The following is a 17,758-nucleotide window of genomic DNA, read 5'->3' as shown; positions in this document are numbered from 1 at the left end:
TCTTTCTTTTCTTTTTTTTTTTTTTTTGATTCAAAAAGGAAGTAATTCTGCACAGCTGAATGGAATTGGAGGTAGTTAGCAGGCGAATGATATACCCACAGGAGCCAGAGATCAGAAGCTCTTTCCTAAGGACCACACAGGGAATCTGTGTTGCCCTCAGTGTGGGCTCAAATTCTCCTGCAGTCTGCCACTGGGTTGCCAAGTCTACCGAATTGTAGCGTCTCTGGAGAATACTCACGTGAATTCTGTGAGTTCTCTCCCCCACCGTCTCTTTTTTCACAGTCTCAGTTCATTAGCACCAAACATTCATTAGATCCTAATCTCCTGTTATTTCACCCCACCCCATCCCCCTCCCCCCACCCCCACCCAGAGTCAGGTTTTTCTGCTAGGCTCAGGGCCGGTGCAGACCTGAGGTCGCCCTGCTTATGACATATGTCCAAAATGGCGCCTTCTCTTTGTCTTGCTCGCCTTTGAGAGGTGAGTGGAGAGAGAGAAACTCGTGTCCATATTGGTCACTTTTTTTTTCTCTCTCTCTCTCTTCTAGTTAGCCTGGTGAACTTTTCCCCATGGGGTTTCAAGCCTCGTTCCCTCTAGTCTCCTCTTTCTGCTTTCCCGCTGGTGTCTCGGGCTATTGAGGTTCAGCTCACCTCGCGTTCCAGTGCTGGTGTGCTGAGTCTGCCGCTGGTGTCCTGAACTTGGGCTCCCACGCTCTCCACGCAGGTCCACTGTGAATCACTAGTTCCGGAAGAGTTTCCTCTGCTGTTTCTTCCCCTACTCTTCCTTCAACCTGCAGTATCTCCACTTTTATTAAACTTTCTCTTCCCGGACTATCAGTGTGCTCCCTTCCTATTCCGCCACCTTGCCTGCTCTCCCATAACTGACTTTTAATACATGATAAACTAACATGTAAATTCATACACAGTATTTCATTTGTATAGATATGTCCAAAATATGGAACAGTTTTAAATTTTGTACTTTTGAGCATCATTTGGGTTTACAGAAAAATTTTTCATAGTGATGTAAAGTTTTAAAAATGCCTTATAGAGCATATTTCGATGATCAAATTGTCAGTTAAAATGAAATAAAGGACATTCTAAGATATAACTTGAGATCATTGAGACTTACAAGACTGTAATAATTTTTGATTTGAGTCTTACAAATTCCATTTAAGGCAGACATAATTATTTCTATTTGACAGATGAAGAAATTGAGGTTCAGAGACAAAGGGAGTTCATGCCGAACATCTTCAACCATATCAATATGGAAACATGAATTTTAAAGTTGGAGAGAAGCTTATAGGTTTTCTCCCTGTCCATTCATGCTGTTTCCCAAAGAGAATGTGTGGAGAGCCACAGTGTGAACTAGTCACATGGTTAGGACTTGAATTCAGTCGCTAGCCTTCTTCCCATGCTTTTTGAATTGTATCACAAGAGCTGGGTTACTTTTATTACTGGAAGACCACATGTGTTTACTCAGAGTTTTGTTTCTAGCTACATGTGCTGTCTATATTATCAAAGGAACTTGGAGATTTGGATGCTGAAATTAGCTCTCTTGTTATTTTCCACAGATGGATCAATCATAGCAATTAGTTTCCATCCTTAATCTTCTTGTAGTTATTCAAAATACATCATTGCCAGAGCGGCTATTTGGTCACCAAAGCAGCTCTTTCTTATACCAGAGCTGTAGACAAGAAACAATGCACTGCTAGTTGGAAGATTTCTGTTTCTATTTTGGGGGTGGCAAGGAAATGTAATTTGGGACTGAGATTAAAAAAAAATGCTTGAATATCTTTCAATATTCACGGTGCTATTTTAAATCATTTCAGAATTCCAAAAGATTTATATGTGGGAAATAACATCTTTGCTGACTGTAATAAGGATTGCAACTGCCCAGCTACAATCTGGGACCCTGTGTGTGGAGACAATGGCTTGTCATACATGTCAGCCTGCCTTGCTGGCTGTGAGTCATCCATCGGAACAGGAATCAACATGGTAACATATTCTACTGCTTGTACTCCCTGCCTCTCCCCTACCCCAGGTTTACTGAGGTACAACAAAAATCCCAAGTATTTCATATGTGCCATGTGATGATTTGATGTATGTGCACATTATGAAGTGATTACCCTAAATTAATTTTGTTTGTGCACTGCCTTGGCACTTTCCAAACAAGAACTGGATTTGATAAAAGTAAAATTAGTCTTTCCTCAAAACCAAATGAGCTGTTTTGTGGGCAACATGTTAAGATTTGTATGCTCAATTCATGCTTTTTATTTCCTAGATCTTACGTAAAACCTTCATGATGTTTGAGCACTGACCAGTATTTAAAAGCAGTTTTGATTATTATGCAAATAGCTTTGGTTAAAAATACTCTGGAATCAAATCTTTTTATCATTGAGATAAAATTGGTGGTTTTAAACTCAATTATCCAGCAAATTACTTTGCTATTTCTTTTATTTCTCCGTGCACATTCTGTACTTTTCATATTTTTCAAATTCTGATACTACTGTAAAATGATAGAATTGAGCCTATTTTCTTATTTTTTTTAACTTTTACTTAGTGAATATAAATTTCCAAAGTACAGCTTATGGATTACAATGGCTCCCCCCCCCCCCCATAACTTCCCTTCCACCTGCAACCCTCCCCTTTCCAGCTCCCTCTCCCCTTCTATTCAGATCAAGATTCATTTTCAATTCTCTTTATATACAGAAGATCAGTTTACTATATATTAAGTAAAGACTTCAACAGTTTGCCCCCACATAGCAACACAAAGAGAAAAAACACTATTGGAGTACTAGTTATAGCATTAAATAACAGTGTACAGCACATTAAAGGCCGAGATCCTACATGATATTTTTTAAAAATTGATTAATTTTCTATGCAATTTCCAATTTAACACCAGGGCTTTTTTTTTCATTTTCAATTATCTTTATATACAGAAGATCGATTCAGTATATACTAAGTAAAGATTTCATCAGTTTGCACCCACACAGTAAAAATACTGTTTTAGTACTAGTTATAGCATCACTGCACATTAGACAACACATTAAGGACAGATCCTACATGAGATATAAGTACACAGTGACTCCTGATGTTGATTTAACAATTTGACACTCTTGTTTATGGCGTCAGTAATCTCCCTAGGCTCTAGTCATGAGTTGCCAAGGCTATGGAAGCCTTCAGGGTTTGCCGGCTTTGATCTTATTCCGATAGGGTAATAGTCAAAGTGGAAGTTCTCTCCTCCCTTCAGAGAAAGGAACCTCCTTCTTTGATGGCCCTGTTCTTTCCACTGGGATCTCACTCACAGAGATCTTTCATTTAGGTCTTCTTCTTCTTCTTCTTTTTTTTTTTTTTTGCCAGAGTGTCTTGCCTTTCCATGCCTAAAATACTCTCATAGGCTCTTCAGCCATATCCGAATGCCTTAAGGGCTGATTCTGAGGCCAGAGTGCTATTTAGGACATCTGCCATTCTATGAGTCTGCTGTGTATCCTGCTTCCCATGTTGGATCGTTTTTTCCCTTTTTGATTCTATCAGTTAGTATTAGCAGACACTAGTCTTGTTTGTATGATCCCTTTGACTCTTAGACCTATCAGAGTGATCAATTGTGAACTGAAATTGATCACCTGGACTAGCGAGATGGCATTGGTACATACCACCTTGATGGGATTGTATTGGAATCCCCTGGCACATTTCTAACTCCATCATTTGGGGCAAGTCCGATTGAGCATGTCCCCAGTTGTACATCTCCTCCCTCTCTTTTTCTCATCTTTTTTTATTTTTTATTTTGTTGTTTTTTTGTTTGTTTGTTTGTTTGTTTTTTTGACAGGCATAGTGGATAGTGAGAGAGAGACAGAGAGAAAGGTCTTCCTTTTTGCCGTTGGTTCACCCTCCAATGGCCGCTGCGGCTGGCTCATTGCGCTGACCCGAAGCCAGGAGCCAGGTGCTTCTGCTGGTCTCCCATGCAGGTGCAGGGCCCAAGCACTTGGGCCATCCTCCACTGCCTTCCTGGGCCATAGCAGAGAGCTGGCCTGGAAGAGGGGCAACTAATCAGGAAAACAAATGATATTTGTCTCTTTGGGACTGGCTTAATTCACTCAGCATGATGTTTTCCAGATTCCTCCATCTTGTTGCAAATGACCGGGTTTCATTGTTTTTGACTACTGTATAGTATTCTATAGAATACATGTCCCATAATTTCTTTATCCAGTCTACTGTTGATGGGCATTTGGGTTGGTTCCAGGTCTTAGCTATTGTGAATTGAGCTGCAATAAATACTAATGTGCAGATGGCTTTTTTGTTTGCCAAATTAATTTCCTTTGGATAAATTCCAAGGAGTGGGATGCCTGAGTTGTATGGTAGGGTTATATTTATAATATTGGTTGGTGATCAAAGTAAAATTTAAACTCTGATTTGTAGGAGGACCTGGAAACATACAATTCAAAAAGGGTTGCTTTATTTTCAACATGAACTATATTTCTGAAACAGTTTGTTTATTTGTAAGCATATATTTCAACTGAGCACACTGCAACAGGTTTTGTCATACTTTTGTTGTCACAAAACAGTATGTGTTTAAAAACAGTGTACATTTTGACAGCGGAGCTTTCACAAATCTGCTCCATATTCTTAGAAAAAAATACAGTTTTTGTGAAACAGCTTTTTATATTTTGTTTTATTCTGTAATCCTGACAGGCAAAATAAAGACTGGGAATTGAAACAAGCATTTGGTTCAGTAGTTAAGCCACTGAGGGGATGCCCACAATGTAAGAACTAGATTCGAGTCCTGGCACCACTAGCATGTACAGCTTCCTTTTGATGTGTACTATGCGAGGCAGCAGACGTTAGTTCAAATACACGTGTACATTTCACCCATGAGGGAGACCTGGGTTGAGTTACAAGTTCTTGGCTTCAGCTGGGCCCAGCCAGGGTTGGTGTGGATATTTGGGGAGTGAACCAGCAGGTGGAAGACTGCTCCCTGTCTTTCTGCCTCTCTCTGTTCCTACGTCTTTCAAACTAAATTTTAAAAGTTTAAAAAACAGAAGAAAAGGAGTCAGCAGTTTCCATCTTGATCAACTGGCTATCTACAATACTGTTGAGATTTGGGTTCAAGAGTTTTCACCCTTGAATAAGATGATGTATTATTTTTTGGCAGGTATTTGAAAATTGTAGCTGCATTCGACCACCAGGAAATTTCTCTGCGGTCCTTGGTCTGTGTAAGAAAGGACATGAGTGTTCCATGATGCTCCAGTACTTTTTAATCGTGTCAGCCATTAGCAGTTTCATTTATTCCTTAGCTGCCATACCTGGGTATATGGTCCTCCTGAGGTACAAGATTTATTTTCTTTATTTAGATTTCTTTCTGGTCACTTATTGAGGTAACTTTGCTAAGAAAGCTACTTGGAGCTCATAGATAACAACTAACTCAGTGTCCTGATGCATGAGTGGACTTCCACAAGGTCATGAAAAAATGGGATTCAAAGACAATATGAATTACTCATTTCTCATGAACAGTCAGAAGAACCTTCAAACCATTCATTAAGGCTTTTGCACTGAGCACCACTGAAATTTACAAAATTTTAGCCGGCAATATAAATGCTCTTGTGATGGTATTTTCTTCCCTATCTCCTTTTTAGAGTTAACTGAGTGGACCTCTCCTATGTAACGCAAGAGACAGACTTAGAGTTAGTGTAAGCCATGCACAGCAGTCACATGTAAATTATGCACGGCAATGCAATTTGCTTCCATGGGACAATTATCTTTCCCTGTCTGTCACCTTTCTTTTAACTTTTTCCATAGTATCAGCACCTGCGGGTTCCACAGAGTAGTACTTATCATGTCTGCTTTACACGGTATCGTCTATAAATGAAATCCTAAATTTTTTTGTAATGAAATCTAACAATTTTCTTAAGGTTTGTGTGCTTAGGGGTGTGTATGTGTGCATGTGTGTGTAAAGTCATATCTAGAAAATGTGGTTTTTTAAAATAAAAAGTATTTTACATTCTTGATTGCTAAAAATACTGTCTTACATTTTATCCTACAAGACATAGATATCTTTTGTCTTGATCTCCCTTCTGCTATTCATTCCTCAAATGCCTACTACAGATGGAGTCAGTCCAGGGCTAGGAGCCAGGAGATGGTAATATAATTCACGTCTCCCATGTGGGTGACAGGAACCCAATTATTTGAGCTGTCCCTTCTGTACCCCAGAGCCTACTCAAGATTCAGAACCAAGAAATGAATTCAGGCACTCTGATGTGATACTCGGGCACGTTAACCATTAGACTAAACAATCAGTCTTCAAGTCTGTGTTTATATGTGGTACAAAAGATAGATAGATACCCAATGTTCTTTTTCTCCATATAATGATGTTTTTCTAATACCATAGCCTATATAATAGAACTTTTCTCCATTGCTTTGTGATATCGTCTTCATCACATCCAGGTTTTTGTAAAACGTGAGTTTATTTTTCAGAGTTACTGTGTTCCACAGATCTGTTTGTCTTCTCTCACACGAGTGTTACACTGATTATTGTACTTGGGCCTTGCAAATGTTAGCACATCTATTTCAAGTATAGTATCTCCACACTCACCCACCCCATTATCTTTACTCTTCCTTGATTCTTTTCTTTCCAAATTGGTTTATGTCTCCAGGGATCTTTTATTGATACATGAATTTTGATTGATTTTGTGTGGATTCCATAGATTGATTGGAGAAAATCTGACACCAAATATTTTGTTAAATTTTCCTGTGTATCCTTGACTAATGTTTTGAAGTTTTTCCATAAAGATGATATATCTTTGGTTGCTTCCTATGTTTCATATATATATATATATATGTATATATATTATATATATGTATGTGTATGTGTATATATGTTATATATATTATATATGTGTATGAGTGTATGTATACATATATACATATATATACAAACATATGAAAGTATATATACAAAAATCTATCCACATATATAAGTATATATATGTATATAAATATATACACACACATATAGTATCCATATATATAAATACATATATGCACACATATTTGAGTATACACGTGTTCATCTGGGCTGTCTTCAAAAAGTTCATGGAAAATGCATACCTTAAAAAACTATGTATGATTTTAATTTTTTAAGTATATGAAAGGAATGGTTTATTGATGTCGTTTAATTATCTCCTACTCATTTATAAGAAGATCACACTACTATAAAAATTATCTATGGATTTGAGGTGGAGGATTTCAAAATTTTTTGTACCAAAATAATCTCAAACTTTTAATTCCTTTTTTTGTAGATTTTTTTAAGTCTCCTCTTTTATACTCTGAGAAAAACACTGTTTCTCTACTCTGATAGCAGATGTGTGGGCTTTTTTTCAACACCAACTAATTAATTACCAGTTGCGTGTCCTACAGCTGAGTTCAATTCTGGCACTGTCCTCTTGGAGTTAGTATGATATCCCACACAGTAAGAGCTCAGTCCCATAAGACAGTCCCAACTTCAGATGCCAGTCACAAGTCCAGATCCTCTGGACTTCTGATCTACTGGCTATAAACTGGGGTTCCCACAATGCTTCCTCCAGTTAACTAAGTTGTCAGAACTCGTGGAAACATTAGACTTACCTTTACTGGATCATTATGAAGGACAACATGCAATCCAGGTCCCAGGCATGGGGCTTCTGTCCTCATGGATTTGGAGACTCCCCTTCCGGCGGGGGATCTTTCAACAACAACAAGTCCATTGAATCTCCTGGAAGAGATTTTGTAGAGCTTAATGTCCAGCATCTCCCTTCATTGTATACTGGCATATGTATACATTTGTGACTGTAAATTAATCTGTATTAGTTGTACATAGAGTTAAAGTTATATTTGTATTGACTGCACATATATTTGTGCTTGTAAATGGTACCATTTGGTAGTATTATCTAATGCATATGTGTATGTGTGTGACATTTTCTTTTATTTTTATAATTATTTAAGTGATAATTACATTTTACATTAAATTAAAGCTTCATTTTAAAATACAAATAAAATTATATATTTAAGTGTAATTATAAAATCTTATGCCATTTTGTATGGAGATATATATATATATATATTTTCCAGTTGATTTTTGGTGGCTTAGAGAAATGTTGACTTTTTAAAACTTGTATTTTACCCAGCATTCTTTTTAATTTGTTCTAATAATTTGCTTAGTTTGCTATACTTTCTATGTAGATTTTTTATGTACTAATATGAAGAGTTTATTTCTTCTAAACATTATACATCTTAAACTTTAGAATTTTTCTTATAGCCTTAACTATGATCTCCAACAACTGTATTAAACAATGTGATAGCGAATATTCTGTTTTTTCTAAGGATAATGAAAATCATATGAAATTTGTCTTTATTATGCTTGCTTTAGATTTTTTTTTAACTTTTATTTAACGAATATAAATTTCCAGTGTACAGCTTATGTATTACAATGGCTTCCCCCTCCCATAACTTCCCTCCCACCCGCAACCCTCCCCTCTCCCGCTCCCTCTCCCCTTCCATTCACATCAAGATTCATTTTCAATTCTCTTTATATACAGAAGATCAATTTAGTATAAAGATTTCAACTGTTTGCACCCACATAGAAACACAAAGTGAAACATACTGTTGGAGTACTAGTTATAGCATTAAATCACAATGGACAGCACATTAAGGACAGAGATCCCACATGAGGAGCAAGTGCACAGTGGCTCCTGTTGTTGACCCAACAAATTGACACTCTAGTTTATGGTGCCAGTAACCACCCTAGGCTGTCGTCATGAGTTGCCAAGGCTATGGAAGCCTTCCAAATTTGCTGACTCTGATCATATTTAGACAAGGTCATAAAAGACAGAGTGAGGATAGTAACCAATGATCCTAAGAGTGGCATTTACCAGGTCTGAACAATTATACAGCATTAAGTGGGGAAGAGGACCATCAGTACACACAGGTTGGCAGTAGAGCCATTGGTGGTAGAGTAGAGGTTATGATTATGAAGGAATGAGGCCCAAGTACGCTAGACAGGGTCTAGAACAAAGGACAGAGTCATTATTAGAGGAGCTAAGAAAGGTGCTGTCTAAGCTACAATTAAGTTTTCTGATTGAGAGGCAAATAGAACCTGATAGAAAGGGCTTGATAATAATCTGGTGGGCTTTAGGCCTTGTAAGTTAAGATTTTAATATATAGTTTTCATCTAGTTTCTGAGTTTTTAATAATAAATAAGTATGGCAATTTATAAGCTATATTTTTCTTCATCTAGGATACACATATTAATTTAAAAAAAAGATTTATTATTTGTTTTTTTTTTGTTTTTTTGAAATGCAGAGTGGCAGAGAAAGAGGGACAGAGACAGAGACAGATCTTTCCCCATGGTTCATTTAATAAATGCTCATATCACCTAGAGGTGGGAAAGGCTGAAGCAGAGCCCAGAACTCCTTCTAGGTCTCACATGTGGGCAGCAGGGACCCAAGTGCCTGGGCCATTATCTACTGCCTTCTCAGGCACATTAGCAGGGAGCTGGATTGGAAGCGGAGTAGCTGGGATGAAGATCAGCTCTCCCATATGGCTAGATGCATCCCAAGTGGTGACCGAAGGAGCGGCACTACAACCCCTTCCCTTATGTACAATTTTTCTATTCAAGAGTGTAGCTTTGGCCGGCGCTTCGGCTCACTAGGCTAATCCTCTGCCTCCGGCGCCGGCACCCCAGGTTCTAGTCCCAGTTGGGGCACCGGTTCTGTCCGGTTGCTCCTCTTCCAGTCCAGCTCTCTGCTGTGGCCCTGGAAGGCAGTGGAGGATGGCCCAAGTGCTTGGGCCCTGCACCCTCATGGGAGACCAGGAGGAAGCACCTGGCTCCTGGCTTCAGATAAGGCACAGTGCGCTGGCAGTGGCGGCCATTTGGGGGGTGAACCAATGGAGGGAAGACCTTTCTCTCTGTCTCTCTAACTCTGCCTGTCCAAAAAAAAAAAAAAAAAAGAGTGCAACTTAGTGAAATAAACTGATTGATATATATTCTTAACGATATATTGGTTTATTTGAAAGGCAAAGTTATGGGGAGAGAGGGTGAGACAGAGAAAGAGCAAGACCTCCATCTGTTGCTTACTCCCCAAATGGTTGCAATGATCAGGGTGAAGCCAGGAGTTTCTTCCAGGTCTCCCATGTGGGTGCAGGTGCCCAAGTATTTGGGCCTTTAGCAGGAAGCTGGATTGGAAGTGGAGCAGCCATTGGCAGATTAACCCATTAACCCACTACACTGGCCTCTAAGTGATTGACATTTTGATATTGAACTCTATTTGAATACCTGAGAAAATACCACTTATTTACAACATATTTTTATACATGATTTTGTTCATGTAAATATTATTTTATTTAAAATAGCTATATCTATGTTGACAAGAAAATATATTACTTTCTACTTTAGCTCAATAGGCTAATCCTCCGCCTGCGGCGCTGGCATACCGGGTTCTAGTCCCAGTCGGGGCGCCGGATTCTGTCCTGGTTGCCCCTCTTCCAGGCCAGCTCTCTGCTGTGGCCTGGGAGTGCAGTGGAGGATGGCCCAAGTGCTTGGGCCCTGCACCAGCATGGGAGACCAGGAGAAGAACCTGGCTCCTGGCTTCGGATTAGCGTGGAGCGCCGGCCGCGGTGGCCATTGGAGGGTGAACCAACGGCAAAAGGAAGACCTTTCTCTCTGTCTCCCTCTCTCTCACTGTCCACTCTGCCTGTCAAAAAATATATATATTACTTTCTACTTTGAATAACTCTAGGCCCCCAAAATGAATTGGTAAATATTTATTCTTTTGATTTCTCTAGTTACATTGTTATAAAATATCTGTTGAAAATTTATAAATTCACCTGTAAATCTATTTTTATTTTGGATTTATTTGGATATTGAGATTTAATTGTTATTTTCATTTACTTAGTATTGTCTATTCACGTTTTCTATTTCTGCTTATACATGTTGCTTATTTGTTAGTCTATAGGTATTTATATTTTTATCATTCTCATATTCTCTTATGAATCTAAAGGTGTTCTCCTTTTTTATTTTGTATTTGAATTTTTCTTCTCTTTTTTTGATCAATGTCACAGAAAGATTGTCTATCTTTGTGATTTTTCAAACATTTATTTGAGAGTTAGAGAGAGACACAGAGAGAGAGAGAGAGAGAGAGGGAGGGAGGGAGGGAGGGAGGGAGGGAGGGGGAGGGAGGGAGGGAGAGAGGGAGAGATGGATCAAGAGAGAGAGAGAGACAGAGAGAGACAGAGAGAGAGAGAGAGAGATATCTTTCATCTGCTGGCTCACCCTCTAGATGGCTGTAATGGCTGGGACTGGGCCAGGTGGAAGTCAGGAGCCAAGAGCTTTTTTTAGGTCTCCCACATGGGTGGCAGGGCCCTAAGCACTTGGGTCATCTTCTGCTGCTGTTTCCAATTCCTCTACTACAAATCCAGCTTCCTAATAATGTGCACTCTGGGAGGCAGCAGGTGATGGCTCAAGTACGTGGGTCCCTGTCAGCCATGTGGGGCACCTGGATGGAGTTCTAGAACCCTGGCTTTGGGCTGACTTAGCACTGGTTGTTGCAGGTGTTTGGTGAATGCACCAGTGGATGGAAGATCTCTCCATGTCTCTCTGCCTTTGAAATAAAATGAAAAGGAAGGAAGGAAGGTAGGAAGGAAGGATGGATTAGTTTTAGGTTCTGTTAATCTTTATATCATGGATTTCTGATTTTCATCCTGTGCTTTTTTTTTTTTTTTCCTTTTGGGCTTGCTCTATTGTTCATTGGTCAACTATTTAACACTTAGATTGCTTTTTTATTTTGAACATTGTACTTTTATTATTACCAGGACCTAATATTTAATTCTTTCAGTATTTTCTTTCACAGAATTTTGTGTATTATAATTGAAAAAATGGTTTCTTCTGGCTTATAGCAAACCTGTTATATTTGTTTCCATCTCTTTATCTTCAATCTTCAATCTCTCTTCATAAACAAGTTGCTAGATATGATTTTTTTAAGCCAAAAGTGATGAGTTTAATTCATTTACATTTATTATAATTATTGAACTATTTTTGTACTTATTTTTTAAATTCCCATTGTGTACATTGGATTATTTCCCTTGCTACTTTGAAAGCTATACTTTTAAAATGATTAACCTGTTGTTGAGGTTCTTAACTACATTTATGTTTTTCTTACCAATTAAAATATTTCAGTATTAATATATACTCCCTAATAAGACAAGTATTTAATGACAAGTAATGCTCTGTTTGTGTCTCTTCTCTCCTCCTCATCTCTTGCCAAGAACATAGTAGAGGATTTAGCACCGGAATGTTTTTATAGATATATCTGTTCTCTAGTACTGTGGATTTTCCTGCCATGATGCTGGAAGGATGTGACATCTATGCTTGTTTGCCATTTTTGAAGAACTATTTTAATTTCTGTCAGAGTTTTCTTCCTCTTTTCTAAGATTTATTTGTTTACTTGAAAAGCAGAGTTATGGAGAAAGAGGAGGAAATATAAGGTTTGGGGGAAGTTCTTGTATCTGGGGGTTCACTCCCCAAATGGCTGGGAGAGTGGCAAGGGTGGACCAAACAGAAGCCAGGAGCCTGGAGCTGCATCTAGGTCTCCCATACAGGTGCAAAGGCCCAAATACTTGGGCCATCTTCCACTGCTTTCCGAGGAACATTAACAGGGGGCTGGATTTGAAGGAGAGCAAAAGGGACTCAAACCACTGCCCATACTGGATGCCAGCACTGCAGGTGGTGGTTTAACCTGTTAACACCACAGCACTGGCCTTCTGTCAGAATTTTTACCATAAAACATTCAGTTTTCCTTTCTGATCCCTGGTTTCTAGAAATAGATGCTCTGATTAATATCAAGTAATAAAATATCTTGAACCGTTTGCTATTAATAAGAGCTATTAAAAGTTCATGTTTTTGTGAGATCATAAAATACTATGTTAAAGATAGGGAAGAAAGAATAATTCTTCAGCAAAACTTTAAATGCTTTCTTTTCTGTATTTGAAGGTGACTACAAAGGTCATGCTAGGTTTTCTGATTTTCTTCTTTTCTGAGTGAAATTACTAATGGAGTTTAACAAGTTCTCTGTCAGATGGTGTCTCGATCAACTGCGTCTCACTTTCTAAATCTGTAAATAAGTCCATCCAGGAAAGTACCTGTTCCAAGAAAATACCAATAAAATGCAGCTGTTTCTATGTATGGCACCCTTTTGAGAAGAAAGCTGCTTCCGTTTTCCCAGCTTTCAATTAATCGAGGAGGTGGAAGGAACACAGAGAGTTCACATAGGAAAATTCCCAAGCACGTTGCCATATGATGCTGGAATGAGTGAGACACCATTGTGGTTGTTATTTCCATTTATAGTTACGTTCAGGCAAAAGTGACAGGATGAGGAAGATTTTGGAGAGAATGGAAGATTGTCTTTGTAACTATTGAATTCTACCCCATCATTTAAAATAGATTTGCTTTGGCTTTTTTTTTATCACTTTCTTCTGATTTTTCCTACCCTTCTGACATTTATTTATGTGAAGTCCTAGTATTGCTTCATTTTTGTGAATCTGGATATGACTAGAACTGCATTGTTCTTGCTTTGAGCTGAATGGTCAATCATTAGAGTCCGGAACCACTGCCCTCAATAGGAGGGTATTGGAACAGAAACTGATTTTTTTGAAACATTTGTTCTTTACTGTCTTTCTGATAGAATATGAAAAGTGGTGAGTTAAAAACCAATAGCCAGACATGAGGTTCCTATGTGTAAGCTACAAGTTAGGTAACCAAGATCTGGGTAAATTGTCTAAGGCTCAGTGTGTGTTACTAGCATACAAATAGCCCTTTAAAGAAATAATGGTAGGTTTTAAATTTTTTTTCCCATTTGTTTACATATTTATTTGTTTTGTAGGTGTATCAGTTCTGAAGAGAAGTCTCTTGGTGTGGGGCTGCATGCATTTTGCACAAGAATATTTGGTAAAAATAGATATTTTTCCCAACATCACATCAGACTGGTGTTAAATTAAGCAGATGAAATAATTGTTCAGCATAACAGTCTTCGAAAAATCCCTTCTGTGTGTAATGAGCACTTTGCAATCTGTATGAAAATGGCATGCTTACAGAGATAGGGAGTTTCTGCTGTACTTTACAGGTCCTATCTGATCCTAATCCTACTTTTCATCTTTTAGAAGACTCATAAAAAAATCAAACAGGAAATGATTTGAGAATGTGTACTCAGTCTACTCCCCAAACACTTAAGAAAACCTTTAAAATGCACTATCTTTAATTCAATATTTTACTCTATGAGTGATTTTCCAGTTTATTCATCGGATTATTTAACCTTCATAATTTAGAAACATTATGCTAAAAAACTGTAATTTCTAAAATACACTTTAGAGTATTAGAATTTTATCTTGATAAACTTTGTTGTACAAATAGGGAAGATTGAAATATTTCCATTTGAAACAATATATCTTAATTATTGCCATGTTGACGGTTTCTTCCGTCTGTCTGTAATTGCAGCTGGCATTCCTGCACCAATATATTTTGGAGCTTTGATTGACTCCACATGCTTACAGTGGGGAACCCTGAAATGTGGTGAGCCGGGGGCATGCCGATTTTATGATTCCATTTACTTCAGGTAACGATAACATTTCCTAAGAACCACTCCTAAGCACAGATGGTACAGAAAATGGTACCATTCATTGCTAAGATTTCTTTGTCAGTGACAAGTACACCTTTGGCTCTGCTTTCAGATTAGACATGACACTAAGCCTCCACTCCTTATTCACCTGCTAGACTTTGTTTCCCCATTTTCTCTCAAGTGCTTGATAAATATAAGCAGGACTGGCTTCCCTATCTAGTCTTTCAGAGTGTTATTAAATTGTGAGCCAGCAGTATACCGCTGGAGGTACTGAGTGTATACAAGCTACCTAACCAGAAGACATTGCTCTCCAAAGTTTCTTTCTTTCAACCTACATCTTTGCATCACCTTGCTAGTCTGAAGCCTCACTTCCTCTCACCACCTGCCTCTGTTCTCCAAGATACTTGTCTTTTCACCAAATTTTGCTGAAGAAATATTATTCATGTCTCCTAATGCCTTATTTTCTATTAATTTAAATATGATTTTGTGCAAAACTCTTTCCTTTTGCTATCCTATTTTCTTTTTTTTAATTTGGACATTTAAACTTTGTTTAAACTGGCATTAACTTCTCTTGATGAGGCAGTAAGAAAATATTTCATTTACTGACAACAGTTTAGCATTGTTTAGAACCTTCAAAGATTTTTCTTTTTGAAAAGCCCATTTTATAAAACAATTATTATTCATTTTCACTTAATTTGCAAGGCAGAGTTGGAGGGAGAGAGAGAAAGATCTCTCATCTGCTGGTTCACTCCTCAATTGCCTGAACAGTTGGGGTGGGGCTATGCTGAATCCAGGAACCAGGAACCCAATAGGAGTCTCAATGCAATCTACAAAGTTAGTACAGTCTTAATATTCCTACTGGATGAGCTCAGTACACAAAAAGAGCATAAGGTCATATAAATATACATGAAAACGCTACATAAAGTTAACAAATTGAATCTAATAATATGTAAAAATCACTAATGGAGTTTACTTTAGAAATGCAAGGGTGGATGAATATATAAAACAATCTACTGGTATAACACACCCTATGAATACAGGAAATGTGAAAAAATTTGGAATGTTCCTCTAACTAAAGGCAGAAAAGTGATTCATAATAAAAAAAACAATTGAGTGGACTAAGAGTAGAGAAGAAAAGCTTCCTTAAGCTGGTGAAGGTCATCGAAAACGACACACAAGGTCTCTATCAGTCAGTGGAGATTCTACAGAGACATGCTTGTCCAATACTGAAATAAATCTAACACCGTCAGCATTAAATTTAAGTTGTAGGTTCTATTCAGTGCAGGCAGTCATAATAAAATCAACGACAAAGGATTAGAAAAAAAAGGTAAATTTAGATTTTCTGCATGGAACCCTCCTCCCAATTTTTTTTTAAACAAAATTGGAATTAAAAGAGCTCAACAGAGCTATTTATGTAAGCTTGACAGTAAAACAATTAGCTGTTATTGTCCTTAAGGGAATAAAATGTCAATAAAGATATAAAAATTTCCTTGTACTAACCAAACTGCCTATGTAAGATTTAATACGTTTATATATATATATATTTTTTTTAAAAAAACTAGGTACATTTACCTCGGATTGCCAGCAGCTCTGCGGGGACTGAGCATTTTTCCAGCTGTTTGGATCCTGGTTCTTTTGAGGAACCGTCGGCTGCCTGGTGAAACTGCTCCTCCAGGAACTGAACTTGTAGAGACTAAGGATACAGAGAAGCAAAATGAGTTCAAAGATGTCCACCAAAATTCCAAGATTTCAAATGATGATGAATTAAAAACTAAACTGTAATGTACTATTTGATCATCCCTCTCAGATTTGGAGAATGTACTGTACAACTTAGTTGTTTTAAAAATCAATAGAGGTACTACAGGTAACTTTTTCTTGTCTTTAAGAATCTCAAAAATGTTTTGTACTCGTGATAAAAATGTTTGCTGATAGTATTTCTGAAATAACAAAATCGCATTTGAGATTTTGCCAAGGGGAAAATTTATTGCAGCCTCCTAACCAGAATTTTAGACCAGCTTCATGTTAATGTTAACACAGCAATTCTCTCTTAACTCTCACAAAGTAAGGGTATATTTCCCATATCTCCTTTCAAAATAGTTCTAAAATTTACTCTATAAAGTTTACTTAAATCTTGAGTTTGTGCTTTGATATAGAGACACTCAGAAATGGAAATTTTCATTCTGTTTATATGAACACTTAAATATTTTATTCAAATTTACCGCTTTTAACCGGTTATCTTTTTCTATGAGAACATCTACATTATATTATTCTATTTACGAATTGTTCTTTGACTCTTTATCTTCATTCCCGACACACCTTTGAAATGGATGACTCAGTGATGTGCCATTTCTTGCTTTCAGCTGTCTCCCTAATACTCATATCCTATGATTTGCTCATTTTGTCCAGAGAATCGACTAACCTAATCAGGTAATTAAAACTCTTGTAGCAAAGACTGTTGGAATTATTTTTTTTAAAAGCAGTTCAAATCTATCAGTGATGTCATTCTGAAAAGTAAATGCTCAGTCTAGGAATAAAAGGACAATATTAGGAAAACTGTCTTTAGTGACTTGCTTGTAGTTTCAGATGTTGTCAAAGGAGGACATTGCCACATTCAGGGGAGGCCCCCATGGACCAATGTTTGTGACACCCCTTGGGGCCTAAGTTAGAATACAGATACTAACTTCCCACAAATCATCTTAAAGAATGAAAAAGTATTTAAAAACCATGAAATGGAGATGAATAGAATTCAAGGGGCACATTAAAAACTATTTCGTACCTTATGAGTGCAGTCACAGAAGGAAATGATTTTAGTGGTACAAGAAAATGTACTGGTAATATAGGACTTCTGGGTCAAGAGAGTCCTATCCTAGAATGCTGTGAGAGACAGAGAACACCTGCTGTAGAAGGTCGTAGGAGAAGCAGATTTTTCCTGGAGTGTGTGTTTTTCTTGGTGAGTATTTTTTCTTAGTGTGTATTTTCTTAGCAATTTTTTGTGGTAAAGAAATGCTCACTGATGAATCTCAGATTTTAGAGGATTTTGGTGATGGTGGAATGAGATTCAGAGATCACAGGGAATGTGCACATTTTGGGGGATAGCAATCTGAGACAAAAACTGAAGAGTAGAAG

At 37.6% G+C, this 17,758-nt stretch overlaps 1 protein-coding gene across 4 annotated transcripts in view; it reads left to right on the top strand.

The window, feature by feature from the left end:
• SLCO1A2 (solute carrier organic anion transporter family member 1A2) overlaps positions 1-17,159 on the top strand; it is a 56,959-nt gene extending 39,800 nt beyond the window's left edge. For all 4 annotated transcript variants that reach the window (XM_062195518.1, XM_062195519.1, XM_062195520.1 and 1 more), the window contains 5 exons: positions 1,826-1,991; positions 5,146-5,318; positions 13,901-13,965; positions 14,512-14,629; positions 16,195-17,159. In XM_062195518.1, coding sequence (XP_062051502.1) covers positions 1,826-1,991; positions 5,146-5,318; positions 13,901-13,965; positions 14,512-14,629; positions 16,195-16,414 — 742 coding nt within the window. In that variant the 3' untranslated portion in view covers positions 16,415-17,159. The remainder of the gene's footprint in view (positions 1-1,825; positions 1,992-5,145; positions 5,319-13,900; positions 13,966-14,511; positions 14,630-16,194) is intronic.
• The last annotated feature ends 599 nt before the right edge of the window (positions 17,160-17,758 follow it).

The sequence above is a fragment of the Lepus europaeus genome, chromosome 6 (assembly GCF_033115175.1).
Source record: "Lepus europaeus isolate LE1 chromosome 6, mLepTim1.pri, whole genome shotgun sequence".
NCBI lineage: Eukaryota > Metazoa > Chordata > Mammalia > Lagomorpha > Leporidae > Lepus > Lepus europaeus.
Note: the sequence above shows the minus strand (reverse complement) of the source record. Positions and strands in the feature narration are given on the sequence as shown.